This window comes from Photinus pyralis, unplaced genomic scaffold (genome assembly GCF_008802855.1).
Source record: "Photinus pyralis isolate 1611_PpyrPB1 unplaced genomic scaffold, Ppyr1.3 Ppyr1.4_unclustered_Scaffold778, whole genome shotgun sequence".
Classification (NCBI taxonomy): domain Eukaryota; kingdom Metazoa; phylum Arthropoda; class Insecta; order Coleoptera; family Lampyridae; genus Photinus; species Photinus pyralis.
The window spans coordinates 160949-180778 of NW_022172241.1; the positions used below are offsets into that span (position 1 = coordinate 160949).

General features: G+C 39.7%; 1 protein-coding gene across 1 annotated transcript; it reads right to left on the reverse strand.

The window, feature by feature from the left end:
* Window positions 1–148: 148 nt before the first annotated feature.
* On the reverse strand, window positions 149–19789 carry LOC116182843 (intraflagellar transport protein 172 homolog). Its single transcript, XM_031503395.1, has 15 exons — window positions 19726–19789; window positions 19411–19680; window positions 18913–19365; window positions 13844–14604; window positions 13525–13799; window positions 13103–13481; window positions 11161–11486; window positions 10840–11117; window positions 10525–10794; window positions 10105–10473; window positions 1879–2176; window positions 1007–1833; window positions 761–962; window positions 467–711; window positions 149–419 (listed from the first exon to the last, which is right to left on the reverse strand). The coding sequence occupies exons 1-15, from the start codon at window positions 19762–19764 to the stop codon at window positions 183–185; spliced, it is 5229 nt and encodes a 1742-aa protein (XP_031359255.1). The 5' UTR covers window positions 19765–19789; the 3' UTR covers window positions 149–182.
* Between the last annotated feature and the right edge of the window lie 41 nt (window positions 19790–19830).

The window sequence follows — 19830 nt, forward strand, 5'->3', positions numbered from 1 at the left end:
CATCTGCGGTGGACATACTTGTACCCCTTTAAATGCTGTTTTATGTTACAGATGAACAATTTCATACACCCAATACGAGTCCTCGATCTACAATCCTTTGATTTTGCTACCCCCATGCAGAAAAATGTTAAAAAAATACATCAACAAACTTTATTATACCTACAATTGCCAAGTAAACCACCTTATTTATTAACAGCACCACACCACTGCACTATAAATGCTATAATATTAGAAACATTAGATTCTGGTGATATTTTTGCCGCCATATTCAACTTAGACCAAACGTCTTTGTTGACTCTAAACGCCGAGCTTTGAAAGGTCAGCGCTTGCTCACCAATCGGATAACCAGATACAATGCAAGGTAACTCACTAATTTGAAGGCTGGACTCGTACAGCTCTCTATCGTCCAAAGGCAGGTTCTACAAGTACAACACCTAATAGCCGTTCTTTTACAAAATTCTGATACCTGCTCCACATTTTGATCCATGCTGACTGTCAAAACCCACTCGCGGATATTCTCATGAACCTGCAACTCATCCCTCAAGTATAGATCGCTGGGCAAGGGGACGTTGGATGGAAAATCTGTCTGCATCAGGTCAGAGTGGTCGACCAGTTGGCTGTCACCTTCCTCAATTGCCTCGCAAATGTCCAGGTAGTGATTTAAGAACACAAATGCCTCGGACAATCGACCGTCGTCTCGCATGTCCACTCCTGAAACAGCTCCGGAGCATGGCTCTCAGCACAAATTAAGCGCACTTACCAGCTTCATAATACGCCTTATCGGCCGGAATAAAGTCGGTGTATCTCAACAGCGCGATCGAGATCTTCAAAGCGAGCTGCTTCAGCGTGGAAACTTGGCGACAGGCGGTCCTTGTCGCGTAGAAATGGGCTATCAGTAGCAAATTTTGGAAATGTGCCCGACTTTCGGCAGGTATATCGCTTGTTTTTTGCAAGTTGTTGTTCTAAAATGTTGGTGAGCAATGTAAGCAATAATGCGCTAACCTACCAGATCGAAGAGCATCTGTCGTAAATTGACCCAAATCTCAAAACTACCAAAATCGGACATGCCCGGCTGGGAGAATACATCAACGGCAATTTTCGTGTAAATATTAAAGTTTTGCACAATAGCCGGCGTACCGTGGCTGTGGTAAAGTGCGAGTGCGTCGCTGGTGAGACCGTTCTTGAGCAGATACGAGGCGTACAAGGCGACGTACTTGTGAAGGACGGGCTCGCTGTGATTCTTCGCCTTTTCGATGCATCGCATCCACTGTCCCTGCTCCGCCAGTAAATCCAACGCGCCGATAATATCGATGTCTGCCAACTGCTCCACGTTGCCTTCCTTCAGCAGTCTGTCTTTGTACTTACTTTCGACGTAATTCTCGTAAGCCGGATCTAACTGTTTGGCCAGCTTCTTCGCCTTCGCCCAATCCTCGGCCTGCACGAAGCAGTCGAGAGCCTCCTTCATCAGGTCGAGGTGCATGTATAGTTGAGCTGCTGCGTCGTACTCTCCAATTTCGATTAGGCGAGGCCCGATCAGCTTGGCCATTACCAACGCCTCTTGGTCGTACAGAAATTTATTTAGCATATCAGCGGCGCGAAGAAGTGCTCGTTTGATGATCGGAGGGTCTGCGTTGCTCGCGTTCACCTGTAAAAGGCAGTCGATCGCTTGCCGATGCTGACCAGCAACCGCCCAGTCGTTTGCTTGCGTTAGAAGCGACTCCAGCGAAACATCCGATGACTTTCCGTAGCTGGAGTTCATGTACTCCGCTTGAAGCGAAGATAGAAGCGAGGGAACGTGATCCTTGCAGATACGCATGGCGTCGGTCCACATCTCTAAAAGCTTACGTTAAGGGTTGCGAAGAACACCAATGCTATTACCTTCATTTTTGTATTTCTGCACGATCACCTCTGGCACTTGCGCTTTGAGGAGCAAAGATTCGAACTCCGCAAATTGCTTGTCTTCGAAGCACTGCGCTGCTTGGGCCTGGAGCACCTCGACAACGGAACTTGGATCGTGAATTTCCGCAACTCTGAGCGCGTTTATCCAATTCTGCGCATGCGTGTACATTAGAATGGCTTCTTTGGGTTTACCAGCAAGAACAAACTCGGCTTCGGCTTCGGGAAATTTTCCGTCGTCTTCAAGCGCTATGGCGTACTTGTAGTGAACATCAATCGTCTAAAATTGCGACTGAATGGGGTTCCTGGACGCTTACCAAAGATAATTCTACACTAGATAGACATCGCTTGTATACATTTGAAACGCTCAATTTTGTCCGCAGATTCAATGTTTTTGTTACAATAGTATCGATTATTAAGCGGCAGAGTAAAGCGATGCAATCTTTATAGGGGAGTCGATGGTGTCCGTCTGTCCGTGAACACGATAACTGTCAAACGCTTGGATTGATTTAATTCAAACTTTGCACAGTTGGCCTATATGCCATATGTAATAAGCCAATTGAAAATGGGTCAAATCCAATGACTGGGTCACACCGAGGTGCTCTGCCGCTTTTTTAAGCGCTCTTTATGGGTTTATTTGACCTTCACCTGAAAATATATAGGAGTACATACAAACTACACCTGTTATTTGTCGAGACACGTAAAAGGTGTCGTGCTACTAGGAGAACATAATGTACGAAGAGGTCTTTTTCTAGCTCTGTCAGAATTATTTCAAAGTTTTCACTGGATTTAAAAATTTGCCGTTCTGTATCAGGATCATATGATGTGCGAGGAGGTGTTTTTTTTCCTAATACTACACCTGTTACTTGTCGACAAACTTATGTAAAGGGTGTCGTGCTACTAGGAGAACATAATGTACGAAAATGTCTTTTTCTAGCTCTGTCAGAATTATTTCAAAGCTTTCATTCGATTTAAAAATTTGCCAATACTGTATCAGGATCATATGAGTGCGAGGAGGTGTTTCTTTTCCTAATACTACACGACTATAACTTTTGATTGAGTAGTCTGATCGAAAAAGTACGAATTGATTTGGATTCTACGCACCAAAATTAATAAGAAAAAGTGTTTTCCCGAGAAATTTTGGTGTAGTCGATTTTTGGTAAAAAAGGAAGGTTATACACTGCCTTTTTTGAGCCCGAAAAAAATTGTCTCAGATCGACCCGGAAAAAATTTTTTCTTATAGAATGTGGCCTGTAGAATCCATAATTTCAAACAGTTCCAAGATTGGGCTACTAGTTCAAAAGTTACAGCCCTTTGAATTTTTTTTCGAAATTGGTTTCTAGTCTATAACTTTTGATTGAGAAGTCTGATCGAAAAAGTACGAATTGATTTGGATTCTACGCACCCAAATTAATAAGAAAAAGTGTTTTCCCGAGAAATTTTGGTGTAGTCGATTTTTAAAAAAAAGGTACACTGCCTTTTTTTTGGCCCGAAAAAAAAATTGTCTCAGATCGACCCGGAAAAAAATTTCTTGTAGAATGTGGCCTGTAGAATCCGTAATTTCAAACAGTTCCAAGATTGGGCTACTAGTTCAAAAGTTACAGCCCTTCGAATTTTTTTTCGAAATTGGTTTCTAGTCTATATATAGGGAGTGCAATCCCGCAGCAAAATATCAATCCCGGTATTTGCGGGATCGTTAGATGTTAATCCCGCGGGATCCCGGTATTTGCGGGATCCCGCAAAATCTTAAATAAATTGGCAAATAAGCAATTTTGTGCCGTTGACTTCTGTGTTAAAATAAATCGCTAATTATCACAATATTCAACAAAAAAGTACCTTCAGCCTAACTTAGAACTCAAAAAAATCACCTGTAAAGCACAAAAAGGTGCCTCAAAAATCATAGTACATTTTTAACGAAAAAAGTTTAACAATTATTTTAAAAATAATTTCTTCGTTATGCGTTTCATTAATAAAGCAAACAGAGTCATCCCCTTGGTCGACAAATTCCTCACGGCCAGTTGCACAAAAAAGATAATCCAGGATTATTATTTTTAATCCGGTATTAACTATTAAGACATTTGATTGGCTTTATACTGCAGTATGCAGCCAATCATATGTCAAAATTCTTGTTTAATCTCAGATTTGGGAAATAATCTAGGATTTTGATTATAATTCACTTTCCTGCAATCGGCCGTCAGTCCCGCAAATCTCGCGGGATCCAGGTGCGGGATTAATTCCGCAAAAATGCTCCGGGATCCCGGTGTTTCGGGATTCCGCAATCCCGGTATTGCATTCCCTACATACAACATACTTTTTTTGCTACTTTGTTCCATATATCGTCTATATAGAGCAAAATAACAGGCCCTTCTGTACTCAAACGGGCTTCTAGTGGGGAAGTTGCGGGGTAGTTTTGATTTCTTTGATTTCATATGTTTTTTGGGGTGCTGAATCCGAATCTGAGGTTTGCAAACAAAATTTGATGACACAACATTGAGAAAAAAGGTGAAAAATATTGTTTTTTATTTAGTTTATTATTAGTAAAGTTTAAAATGATCGATCTCGCGAGTAATGTAACTGAAAATAGACTTGTGCCTGCACATCTACACTATAGCAGAAAGCTCGGCAGAAAGCTTTTAGTGAACATTTCTCTCTAGCTATTGTAATTGCTGAGATCTCAACCGAACAACCAGCCCGACAGCCGGCCATAACTCCGAACCGGACTGGTGGCAGGAATTTACTGAAATTGGTTAAGCATGCACAATCTTTATGTATTTAGGGAAGTATATGCAGACTAGCAGTTTTTTTAGTATATGGGATATGGCCTGTTTATGTGGATCTCGGTAAATATTAAAGTAATTTTCTAATCATATGTTTTGAGCGTTGGAACAGATTGGAATCTTACGATTTTTCATTGTTGCGATTGAAAAATATAGTGTTTTAGCTGTTATTTTCATGTTTAGATTCCCGAGTATACAAAATAGCTTTTATTTATCCCAATTTGTTAATATTCCACCATACCACTTTGCGCACCCTGACCATATGCGCTGCTTTATTCAAAGTTGTAAGGGCTGTTGATGTTAAAACACTTGTTGCTGGCGAATTGAGATTTTAATATACCAATTTCTTTATGTTTGCAGTGCACATTTAATTAAAGATATGTAATATTTTTGGAAAAAATATAGCTACATGTAAACTAATTATTTTATACTTTCTTAAATCTTATTTATAGTTTTTATTAAGTTTGATAGGGGGGAGGGGGCCCAGTTACCTCGTTAAAATGTGCACATTTGAAAACTGGGTCTACAGTGTCAGGGGAACTGAGACCACAGGCTCCCAGTTTCCCTAATGTTCAATTATCACAAGTTTTTTAAAATAATAAATTTGATATAGATGAGGTGAATATACCATCTGTGCTAATTTGTGGTTCTGCGTCAGTCCTAATAATATTTAAGGGCAAGAACATAATTGAAACCTATATAAGCAAAAATTTGGAAAACCAAATTAGCGTTGCTGTTTCAAAACGCGGGTGGATGAAGAGCGAACTTTTCTGCAATTGGTTTTTGAAATTCTTCATACTTACCAAACTTACCAGAAGGCAGACCTTTTGTACTTATTTTTGATTTGCAAAGATTGCCGAAGAAAATAATATTATCTTTTAAATTACCTCCGCACACAACCCACATTTTGTAAACACTCGACGTTGCATTTTTTAAAGCCTTTAAGACAGCATGGGATATACGAAAATATAGAAAAAAAAAGAAAAGTTATTCCAAAGAGTGTTTTTTTAGACATCTTAAGCGAAACATAGAACGGTCTATCCGAAAATAATTTAATAATGGGTAACCTACCCCAAACATAGTTTAAAATCGGTCTTCCACTAGCATAAAGTCTTTTAAAAATATTTTGCTAGATTTTGTCGAAGAAAGTAAGCAAAAGATCGTCCAGCCAACAAAAAGACGGGGACACCAAAGAGGGACTAGAAGAATTACAAAAGCCCGAAGAAGAGGAGTGAATAAAGAAAGCTATAAAAGAAGAAAGGCTTAAATCCAAATCAATTTCTACTTTCTGTTCAAGATGTTTCATTCTTGTTCAAAATCGAGAAGACATATATCCAGGACAGATCACTAACATTGACTTTCCATTATATAGAGTTCAACACGTGGAGTGAAGTGACTATGAAAGTCATGCTATAATAGAAAAATTGATCCAAGTTAACAAACGAGGAATGTTTAAAATTCCAGATTTTGCATAGTTTTTCTAGAATTTACTTCTACCAACACAAGAATTCAGTTTTTTTTTCTTTTTTGTTCATTTATGTAATAAAACTTAATTTGATTTAAACATAGTTTGTGTGTTTTATTTACAAGTGCCGTTTCTCCTACAATAGTTTTGTTTTAAAAATGCCAAAATTTGGCACAAACATCTATGGATACCAGTAAAGGGCCCAGTTCCTTCAATCATGACCTATTCGTTACGCAAACTAAACATCACAGACCCAGTTGTCCCGAAATTAGGGTAACAAAATTGATGTTTTTTTGAATTGTGTTACTTTTACAGAAAATTAATTATGCCATGCTTGAGTCAATACATTCAGGTATACAATACTCTATTAAATTTTCAAAAAATTGCAATAATTACGTGAAGAAATATACGGTTACAAACTTTGAAAATGGTAAAACTAGGTTCCAGTTACCCAACTTGACCTTACTTAAAGGAAATGAAAATTTTAGGAAGGGCGTAACTCCCAAATCTATGTGAAAACAAATGTGTGTTGTGGCCCCTCTATCACGCATTTTTTACATATTTAGGTACCAAAAAGAAGCTTGCGAAACGGATGCGCGAGCAACCATACAAGGTGTAGCATTCCTAAGACCCTCTCGAATCGTGATTCTTTTGCCATAAAATATCGAAAAAATGTAGGAGCAAAATTGAATTCAATTACTGTCGTCATGTTTTAAAATATTTTTGGTCACCAATGGCGCGCTGTATTCCAGTGGCATATTTTATTGAAACATTAGGCAGCACTTTGGATACCGGTTAAGTGTTGTATTGAGGCACAGGCTAACGCCTCTTCCCTTTCACTTAATTTTGTTGTCTTTTAATGAAAAAAGAAATGTTTGATTAACTTTCGGTAAATGGCATATTTCAAATACACCAATCCCCCACCCCCATCCATAAACAAATTATAGCTTTGGATCGCCGAGAATACGAAATTTCCACTATACAAAAAGTATGAAAAACGCCGAACCAAGTCTGCTATTTTTAAAACCAGGTATCAAATTCTGGACAGAACAGCTTCCTAGCTCACGCGCTTTTTGTACATTTGTTTGTGGCACGTCGTTGGAACCTGGAATATAAAAAAAAGTTTTTCGCCGTGTTACATTTTTAATGCCTAAGGCCTAATACCCGTTTTGGCGAAAAAAATATTTTAGTTTTTTAAAGTAGTTAGAGCGCCTAGGTAAAAGTAACAAGAAGTTGGTGAAAATTTGGTCACTTATTCTCTGAGAGACGCACTTTCTAATGGTCAAAAGAAAAAAGTGTTCCTATGTGCCGTTTCTGAGATATGTGACAGTAAAAACAGGGAATTTTAACATGGGCTCTTATGGACACAGACTTAAATGCGATGGGTCTCATTAGAAGCGAAATTTTGTGACAAATCTAAATATGCACGGAAAAGCACATGTTCATGATGAAATAAGGAAGATATTTACCGCCGAAGCGGCGTCTGCTCTGACGCGGCGGCACGCTATGCAGCACGCGTTTAAATGTGATGACTTTTCCACTAGGTCTAGTATATAGCTGAGCTAGGACAATCTTTTCCTTCTTCTGCTGAGCACTTTTCTTCACAAAAGGCATGTTGTCTTTCAGAAAGAACACCAAAACCAGCGATATTTATAAAGGCCTGCACACGTTTTGTTGACACACTGATCGGATCGAGATCAAGATAGCGGTTGGGGATCTCTGATGCCAACATCGAAAAACCAAATCCACTACACCGACTTCACGTAAAACGCCAAATTGTTTAGTTTCCCGGCTTTTACATACGTCTCGCATACGTTTTGATTAAAAATAAATATATTCGTTTAGGATTTACCGCTTACACTGTGAATATTTAGTCGCGGTGTGTCGTCAACATTTAGTGTGCAAAGGTTTGAAACAGGGTCGAAAAGTAGGGAGACTAGTCAAGTTGACTACTGTATATACCTTTTTAAAATTCATGTAAGACGTTTGCATTGTGCTGAGGTACAAAATACCACTCATACCGTATTTCTAATTATGTTTCCTTCATAACAACATTTTTTTGGGGACGTTTACCGTAAGTAATAGATAGGCCGAGTACATGACTTGACTTCAGCCGAACGCGCTCTAACTACTTTAACCTTGACACTTTTTTCTCAGGTTTTCTGTCATAAAACCTACCACAATAGTTGTAGGTTGTACACAGAAAAATAAGGTCTTTACAATAATTAATAGAAATTTTGAATTATTTGAAAAAAAAGTTCACCACACCAACATTTTTTTTCAAAAATTATTTATTTTTCGTTACCGTATTCCTAATATACAATATATCCAAAATTTAAACGAAATCTGTCGAGCAGTTATCTCTGGATACGTACGTACGTACATACAGACGGACAAAAATTTATTCTTTAATGGTTTGTTAAAATGTCGACATTTGATAACATTTTGACAATGTCCAACAAAGCCAGGAAGTTAAAAATAGAAAAAAATATGGTTAACATGTTGTTTTTAAAAAACTGTTGGGTAGATGTACAACTACTAAAATGAAAATGATACACGAAAAAAGAGGTTAGCAAATCTAGAAACTTAAAATAATCATGTGAAATACCTTTTATTTATTCTTTTATTACTGTTTTAAAAATTTACCATTGTTCATGAATAATTTTATTGTTGGGTTATTACTTGCAAGTGTCACAGTATTTGTTTATTTCATTGTATGTATAAGTGTATATTGGTTAATTAGATGCTATGTGCCAATAACATGTCGAAGCCAAGGGTAATACGCAAAGCAGAATCAGATAACAGAACCAAATACCACACACTTTAAAAAAAACAATCATTTCTTCACTATTGGACTGGAGTCAAAGGGGTGTGTGGGGACAGGAAACAGTGACCTTCACCAAAAAATTAGGAAAACGAATACAATAGATCAGTGGAGACCCAAGATCTACCACCTTCTTACGCCAGAAGATAGCCCTCGAGGTTCAAAGAGGGAAATTATACTACGAAGTATACATGACAGTTAACTATAAAATATTATAGTCAAATGATGCAATAATTATAAAAATCAATAAACGAAATTACTATAAAAAAAATTAAAATTGAATTTTCCAACCTTTAGAAAAATATGGCAAAAAGTGAAAATCGGCTACTATTTTCCAAGATGGCGGCCGTAGCACAGCATGCACAAGTATTTTCGTATTTTGTTACGGGGTGCTAGTACTACGCTTATCCAAAGTTTCCCCTGTTAGGAAATTATTTCTAGGCGGCGGAGTATTTTTGCCTAATACCTATGACTGGCCTATACGCACGTGAAAGGGAAGAGGCCTGTGCTTCAGTTCAAAATTTAAGCGCCGGAGTTAGTTTCTCTGGAAAATAAATTCGAAACAACGGTCAAATTTTGAGGAGAAAACAAGGGTATACTATATGTTGTACAAAAAATAAGTATTTTTCAATTCCTCAATAAAATATGGGGTGTTCAATTTAAAAAAAACGCAAGAAATATTCTATAGAAACATTTTTGCTCCTACATTTTTCCCGATATCTTTAAAGGAACTATGATCCGAGGGGGATGCTACACTCTGTATAAAGTATGTATAAGGGCTACTTGTTTACAATACTTACAACGTACCAGAAAAAAACATGCATTGTATTTGTTGAATTAACGTAATTACGTTTTACCATTCTATCTCCGAGAATAGAGCGCAACGTATCGTAAATTCGCCTATACACTTTTTCCCTTTCTTTTAATTGTAATTTAATTTATGAAAATAATTAAAGGAATGTTGAGTAGGTCATGGAAAAGATAATGTAACGCGTCTCGTGTGACGAATACGTACGATTACGGATTCCGAGTATGGGCTTCATGGCAAACGCCCCCTGTATCTTCTTTACGGAACTAAATAAGCGGTTAACAACTTGTCCATTTACGCTGTCTATCTCGTGTGGTATTATGTTTGCGCTTACCTTAGACGTTAAACTTTTACACAATTGAAACGCAAAATCGAACTGGTAGGTTTCGCACGCGTAATCCACGCAGCTTTCCAATAAGCCAAACTTGTTCAACAACTTAATGGCGGACTCGATGGAAAGTGTGCGCGCCCAGAGGAATGCGACTTGGTTCGCCGCCGCAGCGCCTCCACTCTGCTTGGCAACGCGATATGCCTCCTCCCACATTGACAAGCCCCTATACATGTTCATTGCCGATTTCCAATCACCCGCCGCCAAATAGTGCACCTCGGCTGCCCGGTGCTTTCCTTGCGTCTCCAACTGCTGCCCCAAATGCAAATGGGTGGTTTGGAGCAGGTCGGGGTGGAATTTCTCCACGAGCCGGACCTAATCAAAAACAAAAAGTTTAGATACAGTCGCACCATGGTGCGACTTCACCATGTTGTCGTACTGATCCGCCCGCTTATACATGGCGATGGCCAAATCGGGCGCGTCAACCGATAAGTAAAGCTTCTCGGCGTCGCGATACTTCCCGGCATTTTCAAGCTGCTCGGCCTGCTTCAGATACATCTCCGACACCTCGCTCCGATCCAAAAACCGCGACGCTAAACTGTAGGCCTTCTCCCACTGCCCCGCCTCGTTGTACATCTCGGCGGCCTCCTTGTACAAACCGGCGTTTACGTACATCTTTTCGGCGGTGGAGTAGTCCTAGAATAGTGAAAGTGAGGACTGCGGCGGAAGAGGGGTTATTACCCGGGCGCTTGCGAAATGATTGCCGATCGTCTGGTAGTACTTCTCCGTTGACTCGGACTCGTCCAGGACTTGCACGATGTGCACGGCCTTCTTCCACTGGCGCGCGCCGATAGCGGCGTCTAGAGCTTTACGCGTGCGACCCGCCTCGATGTAATGGTTGATGGCGGCGTCCATTTGCTTGTTTTCGTACAGATGGTCGCCCCACTCCTCTTCCAGTTGTACAACCTTCTCGGGCTCCACGCTGCGAGCCAAAGCGATCGCCTTGCTCCACACCTTTCCTGATTTTACAATTAGGAATTTGCCGTAACCGTGCAAACTAACCTTTTTGGTAGCACTCCATTGCCAGGGACGATTTTTGGAGTTTCTCGTAAATTTCGGCGCAGCTCTCGTAGAGTTCGTGCTTGAGAAGGATCTTGAGCACGTTGGCTACCAGACCGCTGTCATTTAGTAATTCTTTGTGCTGGATCAGGAGAGAAGAGGCGCGCACGAAGCAGTTCGATTTGAGATAGAGAGTCATCGCCTTCTCATAGTTGCCTTGTTTCTCGAACACTTGGCCAGCCTTCTCGTTTTGCCCGGTGCGTAGTAGGAGAGACATGTAATCTTCTTTCAATTGGGCCAGTTTACTATATCCCCGTTGTTCTGCCAATCTACGACAAATGGCCTGTAGAATCCCTAATTTCAAACAGTTCCAAGATTGGGCTACTAGTTCAAAAGTTATAGCCCTTTGAATTTTTTTTCAAATTGGTTTCTAGTCTATAACTTTTGATTGAGAAGTCTGATCGAAAAAGTACGAATTGTATTGGATTCTACGCACCAAAATTAATAAGAAAAAGTGTTTTCCCGAGAAATTTTGGTGTAGTCGATTTTTGGTAAAAAAGGAAGGTTATACACTGCCTTTTTTTGAGCCCCGAAAAAAAAATTGTCTCAGATCGACCCGGAAAAAAATTTTCTTATAGAATGTGGCCTGTAGAATCCATAATTTCAAACAGTTCCAAGATTGGGCTACTAGTTCAAAAGTTACAGCCCTTTGAATTTTCTTTCGAAATTGGTTTCTAGTCTATAACTTTTGATTGAGAAGTCTGATCGAAAAAGTACGAATTGTTTTGGATTCTACGCACCAAAATTAATAAGAAAAAGTGTTTTCCCGAGAAATTTTGGTGCAGTCGATTTTTGGTAAAAAAGGAAGGTTATACACTGCCTTTTTTTGAGGCCCGAAAAAAAAATTGTCTCAGATCGACCCGGAAAAAAAATTTTCTTATAGAATGTGGCCTGTAGAATCCATAATTTCAAACAGTTCCAAGATTGGGCTACTAGTTCAAAAATTACAGCCCTTTGAATTTTCTTTCGAAATTGGTTTCTAGTCTATAACTTTTGATTGAGAGGTCCAATCGAAAAAGTACGAATTGTTTTGGATTCTACGCACCAAAATTAATAAGAAAAAGTGTTTTCCCGAGAAATTTTGGTGCAGTCGATTTTTGGTAAAAAAGGAAGGTTATACACTGCCTTTTTTTGAGTCCCGAAAAAAAAATTGTCTCAGATCGACCCGGAAAAAAAATTTTCTTATAGAATGTGGCCTGTAGAATCCATAATTTCAAACAGTTCCAAGATTGGGCTACTAGTTCAAAAGTTACAGCCCTTTGAATTTTCTTTCGAAATTGGTTTCTAGTCCATAACTTTTGATTGAGAAGTCCGATCGAAAAAGTACGAATTGTTTTGTATTCTTACGCACCAAAATTAATAAGAAAAAGCGTTTTCGCGAGAAATTTTGGTGCAGTCGATTTTTGGTAAAAAAGGAAGGTTATAACCTGCCTTTTTTTGAAGCCCGAAGAAAAAATTGTCTCAGATCGACCCGGAAAAAAAATTTTCTTATAGAATGTGGCCTGTAGAATCCATAATTTTTGGTAAAAAAGGAAGGTTATACACTGCCTTTTTTTTGAGCGTCTATAGAAACGGTTGTAGCCTCAAATTGTAAACAATTTAACAATCTACTTTCAAAGCGTATTCATTAGTTATTTTCGACAAACTGGTCCTTCAGGGTTAAAATCGTTAAAATCTAAAAAGAAAACGAAAATTCCTCGGTTTTTAGTATATTTGACTATGTTGCGTTCGCCGCTCGAAGTCGAAAACTTGAAATTATACATTGGGTTAACAACATAAGCAATCCCAAAAAAAATCAGAACTACCGGATTTGACGCTTGGTACCCCCCATTTTTAGGAACAAAGTTACTGGACTATTAAGGGCACGATTAAGACGTGGTCATACCTGACAGCCTCGTCCCATTTGTATAAGGATTTGTACATCTCCAACGCACCCTCGATATTGCCTTGTTCTAAATAAATATTTTCAGCGGTGTCCAGATCTCCATTCAGAATGGATAGTCGCACCCACACCTCCGAACAGTTACTAATCGAATCGTTTTGCTTCTTTGTAAATTCCTCACCGATTTGCGTAGTTTTTTGTAAGTAGAAGGCAGATGCAGCATCCCCTAAAGCTGCATAGCAACGTTCGGCCAAAACTAAGTTTTGCTGTTTAAGTGCTATCTTAGAAAGGTTATGCCACATAGCCTCAGCTTCCCCAGTATTTTCGATGGTCTCCAAGAAGAGGACAGCTCGACCATAGTCAGTGTCGTGAATTGCTGTACCTAAACCGGGGCATGAATTATGTAGTTGTTTCCGCGCGCTTACCAAACTCCACGAGACTTTCATCCAATTCTACGGTGTGATTATTTTGACCGTCTACAACAATGGCCTCCGTTTTGCCATTGGCGCGTACGATATCAACAACATCGCCTTGTACGTTGAGAATGGTAGGATGATCGGGCACATCGATGTTGTACCAGACAGCCAAACAGCCACCTGCTTGGGCCACGACAACATCGCTATCCTCGACCCACTGCACGAAACTAACTCCGCTGTATATACATCTTTTCTCGGACTTATTCACGTCTACCAACAGTAACCTGAAACATTAAAGTTACTAAAGGGCTAGTATACCCGAAGGTACCTCTGCTTCTTATCCCTAAACAATAATCGGTGGCCCGTCTCGCTCAGTTCTAGCCAGTCAATCTTGGAGTCATGACTGATTTGTGTAACTGGCGCGCCGTTTTGCAAATTTAAAACGCAAATCGTTTTCAAATCCAATAGATACGCCATCTTCTTATTCTGAGTGGACTGTTGGCGTTCGTTCAGGCGCACGCTGATAACGTGAGGGTTGACAAATTCAGTTCGCACCGAGCACAAGACCTCATGACTGCCGTACTCTATCAAAGACAACTCCCCGGCGTTGAACACCAAGCAAACGTTGGGATTTTCGAAGTAGTACTTCTCATGTTGTCCCGTATCGCTCCACGCCACCTCGCTAACCTTATTATTGTCCAAATCGGCCACCAGCAAAGTTTCATCGGTACGCGCGACTGCGTACCCATCCTTCCCCATGATTCTCACGTCTTCGATTTCGCGCCCCGAACTCGACTGCAAGATCACTCCTCCCCCTTCCGCGTTTAGAGGCTTAATTAGGACCTGATTGGGGCCGACGTAGGTTACCTCAAACTTATCCTTCCACACGCTCCTTTTGAGCACGGTTTCGAATAGGTAAAGGGCCCCGCAGAGTGTTCCGCACGCAACCCGAGAACCGTCCCGTTTCCAAGCGAGCGCGGTTACGGAGTACATATTTTCGATCGCTTTCGAAGTGGATTCGTCCCAGATGGATTTACGGGAATTCCAGGAGAACACTCGAATTTTATCGAAGCTGCCCACGACAACCGCCTAAAATGATGGATTAATGTTAACGGACGTGCACCCTATACAACTCATTTTATGAAAGAGGGGGTGGGGCTTAAGGGCACCCCTTCAAGGTAAATTATTATGCTCTTGGGCAAGTAGTTGCAAGTAGTTTAAAACCGGTGGAGTGAATCCGGACGGATGGACCGACGATTAATTAAAAAAGAGCGTTAAAACTAAGCAACTATTATAAGAAAGCGCTGCAGGTGAGATAGAAAGACGTAAACAAAACATGAAAAGTGGGATGAAGGGAACGTATGGGAAAAACTTGAGAACTAAGTGCAGAAGACGGGATTGAGGCGTGAAGAAAGAAGTAGTACAAAACAATAAAAGTAGATGTAAAGTAAGTACGTTCTCAGACGTGAAGCAAGAATGGAGTGTGAACAAGGCGTAAAGAAGGCCTGAAGAGGAAGATGAGGAACCAAAATGAAAAAAGGATAAAGACAATGGAGGAAGGATGCGTGAAAGAAATATTTCGGAAAAGATGAATAAAAAACAGTGCATGATGGAGGCACTGGGTGTAAATGAAAGAGGTGCAAAGCAGAGAGTAAAAATAAAAGAAGTAGACGTATGTCGACAAAAGTAATGTGAAAGAAAGATGCGTGAACGAATAAGAAAGCCGGACGTCATGAACGAAATATGACTGGTGTGTGAAATAGAATACCTAGGGCCTAAAGAAAGCAAGCAGTAGGCGCCAATGAATTGTAGGTGCAATATCAGAAGGATTTAGGGCAAGCAAAAAGACAAGAAAAAAACCGTAAGGAGGAAGAAGGTTTAAAGGGAAAGAGGCTCGATGAAGGATGCGTGCAGATAAGTATAAAGTGTAAAGTAGTCGGGAGGAATGGTATTAAGGCGCATTAAGGAGCAGCGTGTTGAGGAAATATGCGAAGGATTTAACATAAACAGGGGAAGGAACGAATTTAAAAAGCTGGGAAACGAAAAAATTAAAAATTTTATTGAAAAATATAGAAAGAAAGTTGATAAATTTGAGCCATTAGGTATAGGGGCGAGTTATTCTTTATACCTACTCGTACTACCACAACCTTCCGAATTAAGACCATTTGTGATCAAACGGGTCTCTAGAGGGAAAGTTGTGGGGCAGTTTTGATTTCTTTGATTTTACATGTTTTTTGGGCTGCAGAATCCGAATCACTTTTTATGGATACCCTGACGACGTCGGTAAGAGCACCAAGCGCATAGAAGGACTGAGAAAAGCGCAAAGAAAACAATCCCGTAGGAGAGTTTCCTTGCAAAAATTGTTTCACAGTAAGCTGTGGCGGATGCTGATATCTTAGTTGTCAGAACAGCTCTTTTGTTGGCCCCTTCAAATGAATATGTGAAAGTGGTGGAGGAAGATATCGATCTTTTAGTAATTTTGATTGGCCCTTGTAGCTGTGAAGTAAACAATGTATTCTTTTTGAAACCAGGAAAAGCAAAGGCAAAATCCTCTACAATCCTCATCTTGCCGCAGACCAATATTCTACTTTGTTTAATCAGGGAAATCTGAAATTTGGAAAAGCTCTGGAGGACGATATAACCGAAGCTGGAAACGTGTTTCTCATAACTCTGGATGCGAAAAGACATGAGACTAGCCTGAATGATACAGGAAATATACAGGGTGTAGAAAGTTTACGCACAATAGGGATGTCAATGCTAATTTGTGCGTCTGCTAATAGTAGGGGAGCTCAGTAGAAGATTTTGGGATATACTGGAGAGCGTCAGATTAAAGTAAGGTGGGCTGACTACGTGTTGAAAAGGGTGCATTTCAATAATCTGACAATTTTAAGAAAAAAACGTTACCTTCACATTCTCGAGCGCGTTGGGTTTTTTTTTATTTCGAAGGAAATTATTCAAGAATAACAAAAGTAATATAATCTGCCGCCACACGCCAAAGTGGAACAAATTGCCAATAAAATTCAGTCCGTTGAGCAGTTGAAGCATGTCGGTTGACTGAGACCATAGGCGGACGTGGCATAAATTGTACGTACAAATCTCGAAATATCTGCCGTTTTATACCCTTCCGTAGAGCCCCGTCAGCGTCAACTCTCATGTTTCATTGCTCCATTACGTTTAAAGGGTCTTCAAGAAACCCTTTAAATGCACACAAAAATTGCACCCCTCTCTGTTTTACAATTACGACATTTTTCTTTAAGTTCAATTTTCTCATTATTTTCATATCCGTGTGAAGAGGTGTAACTTTGGGAGTGCATTAATTATTTTTGTTTCTTTGCTTGATTATGTTTAAAGAGTCTTCAAGCAACCCTCTATATGCCTATCCACCCTCCACTATTTTTGAATTACGAAATTTTTAAGGGAGTTCAATTTTCTAATTATTGTTATATACGTTTGGAGAGGTGTAACTTTGGGAGTGCGTTAACTATTTCTGTTTCATTTGCTCGATTACGTTTAAAGGGTCTTCTAGAAACCCTCAAAATGCGTATACAAATGTCATCCCTCTTTATTTTTGAATTACGAAATTTTTCAGGGAGTTCAATTTTCGAATTATTGTCATATACGTTTAAAGAGGTGTAACTTTGGAAGTGCGTCAACTATTTTTGTTTCATTGCTTGAATACGTTTAATGGATCTTCAAGCAACCCTCTAAATGCGTATACAAATATCACCCTCCACTATTTTTGAAGTACGAAATTTTTAAGGGAGCTCAATTTTTGAATTATTTTCATATACGTTGGAGAGGTGTAACTTTGGGAGTGCGTCAACTATTTCTGTTTCATTGCTCGATTACGTTTAAGGTATCTTCAAGCAACCCTCTAAATGCGTATACAAATATCCCCCCCCCCCCCCTATTTTTGAAGTACGAAATTTTTAAGAGGTGTAACTTTGGGAGTGCGACAACTATTTCTGTTTCATTGTTCGATTACGTTTAAAGGGCCTTCAAGCAACCCTCTAAATCCGTATACAAATGTCACCCCTCACTATTTCTTAAGTACGAAATTTTTAAGAGAGTTCAATTTTCGAATTATTTTCATATACGTTTGAAGAGATGTAATTTTGGAAGTGCATCAACTATTTTTGTTTCTTTGATCGATTACGTTTAAAGGATCTTCAAGCAACCCTCTAAATGCGTATACAAATGTCACCCCTCACTATTTTTGAATTACGAAATTTTTAAGGGAGTTAGTTCAATTTTAATTATTTTCATATACGTTTGGAGAGGTGTAGCTTTGGGAGTGCGTCCACTATTTCTGTTTCATTGCTCGATTACGTTTAAAGGATCTTCAAGCAACCATCTAAATGCGTATACAAATATCACCCCCACTATTTTTGAATGATAACATTTTTAAGGGAGTTTGTTCAATTTTAATTATTTTTATATACGTTTGGAGGGGTGTAACTTTGGGAGTGCGTCAACTATTTCTGTTTCATTGCTCGAGCTTGAGAAAAGTAACCGATGATGACAGTTCGGATTACAATTCTGATTGTACAGTTTGCCATAATTCTGTATATCTATAGGGTGTCGACAATTTTTTTTTCTTAACTCATGAAGTATGTAAACAACAAATTTCATGGGAATTCTCTCCATTTTTATTGTCCGGCCAAGAATTGCATTTCGGCATAGGTACCCCAAAACCCATTCAAAGACGTGTCAGCACTCTTTTTAACTCCTATGGCTGCTGAGAAAAAAATTGAAGAGGAATTGCAAATTTCAACACTTTTTTGAGGGGGGTTCCCAAACGAAAAACGTTGGACCATCGATTTATTTAGAAAACGTGCTTGTTTTGATCTCCTCTACCACCCAATTTTTTTGTATCTATACTTATATGTAACTCCCGGTATATGCGCTAATAATGTCCAAAACTAAAATAGAAACTCTTCTGATGACAAACCTATTTCATGGCTCCTAAAAAACACTTGGTTTAATTAGAAAGATGCTTGATTGAATTACTTCGACCACTAATATATTTTTGGACATATAGAGAAGTGGCGAAAGTGCCTAAGAACTGAAGAACGTAGGTACACTCAGCTTCCCCTTACCTGGACCAAAGATAATACTACACTATCTTTGACTGGACTAAGTCAACAATTTCTCAAAAAGTAACGTTAAGAAGGAGCACTTTTGATCTAGTGACGACCTTCGTGGGGCGAATTTTAGGGTTTAGGGCGTGAAATATTCCAACCACGGATTTTGGGGAAGCAAAAAGATAACATACGGATAATACGGAGGCAATTTTGCGAAGGACGCACTCTCGACCCGCTACTACCAGTACGTTATATTCTTTTTTGAAACGAAGAGGCCCCAAAAACTAATTTTTAATAGCTTAAGAAACATTACCTGACCACTAGGACTGCATGTAGCTGTCGTAAACTCATGCTCAGAGACATCCTTCGAGTAATCGAACTGCTTCAGCATTTTCGCCTGATTATTATACACAACAATCCGTTTATCGCAACCTCCAGCAATAATTTGACCAAGCGTCCAAACCAAAGCGAATGGCGGTACGGAGTGTGTGAGGACTCGACCGCTCGTCTCTCGCTCGCCATGCTCGCTACTTACGAAGTACCGAATTATGTTACCGTCAACGTGGCCCGATAAAAATCCGGTGCCACGCAAATTTGGCGCTAGTGAGACCACCAAACTGTCGGATGAGTATAAAGTTTGAGATTTGTTGGACTTGACATTGAGGGCGCGCACCTTCCCATCCGCCAACCCGCACACCAAGACACCAGCGACCAACCACGTCGCGCAAATGACGGGGCAGTCTTGCAGAAACTTGTTCGTGATTGCCTGCAAGTCAAAATTGAATTCTTCTTAAATACAACCACCACCGACCTTCTTTTCCCCCCATTTTTCCCCAATCTTGTACACGTAAACAATACAATCACTTTGTGCAACCGCAAGCTTACAAGAATCGGGACTAAAGCAAATATCTTTGATAAGGTACGATCTCTTTCCCGCCTCAGACTCTGCTGGTTTTGTTGTGAATTTGTCCCTCTTCTTTCCGGATTCATCGTACAAGAAAATTTGGCGGTCAGTTGTGGCGACCGCCAATTTTATACCGTTGGGCGACCACGCGAGCGCAACTACCCTCGACTCGCTTTGCTAAAAAAGCTCCACTAGCAGAATCTGCAACAATTAATTGCTCACCTGTGCTTCAATAACGGTCTGAATGTATTTCAGCTGCATTGTTAACTGAAAGGTGACGTTTGTTATTATGTACCTACACCGTTACTATGGTTACAATTAATCAAT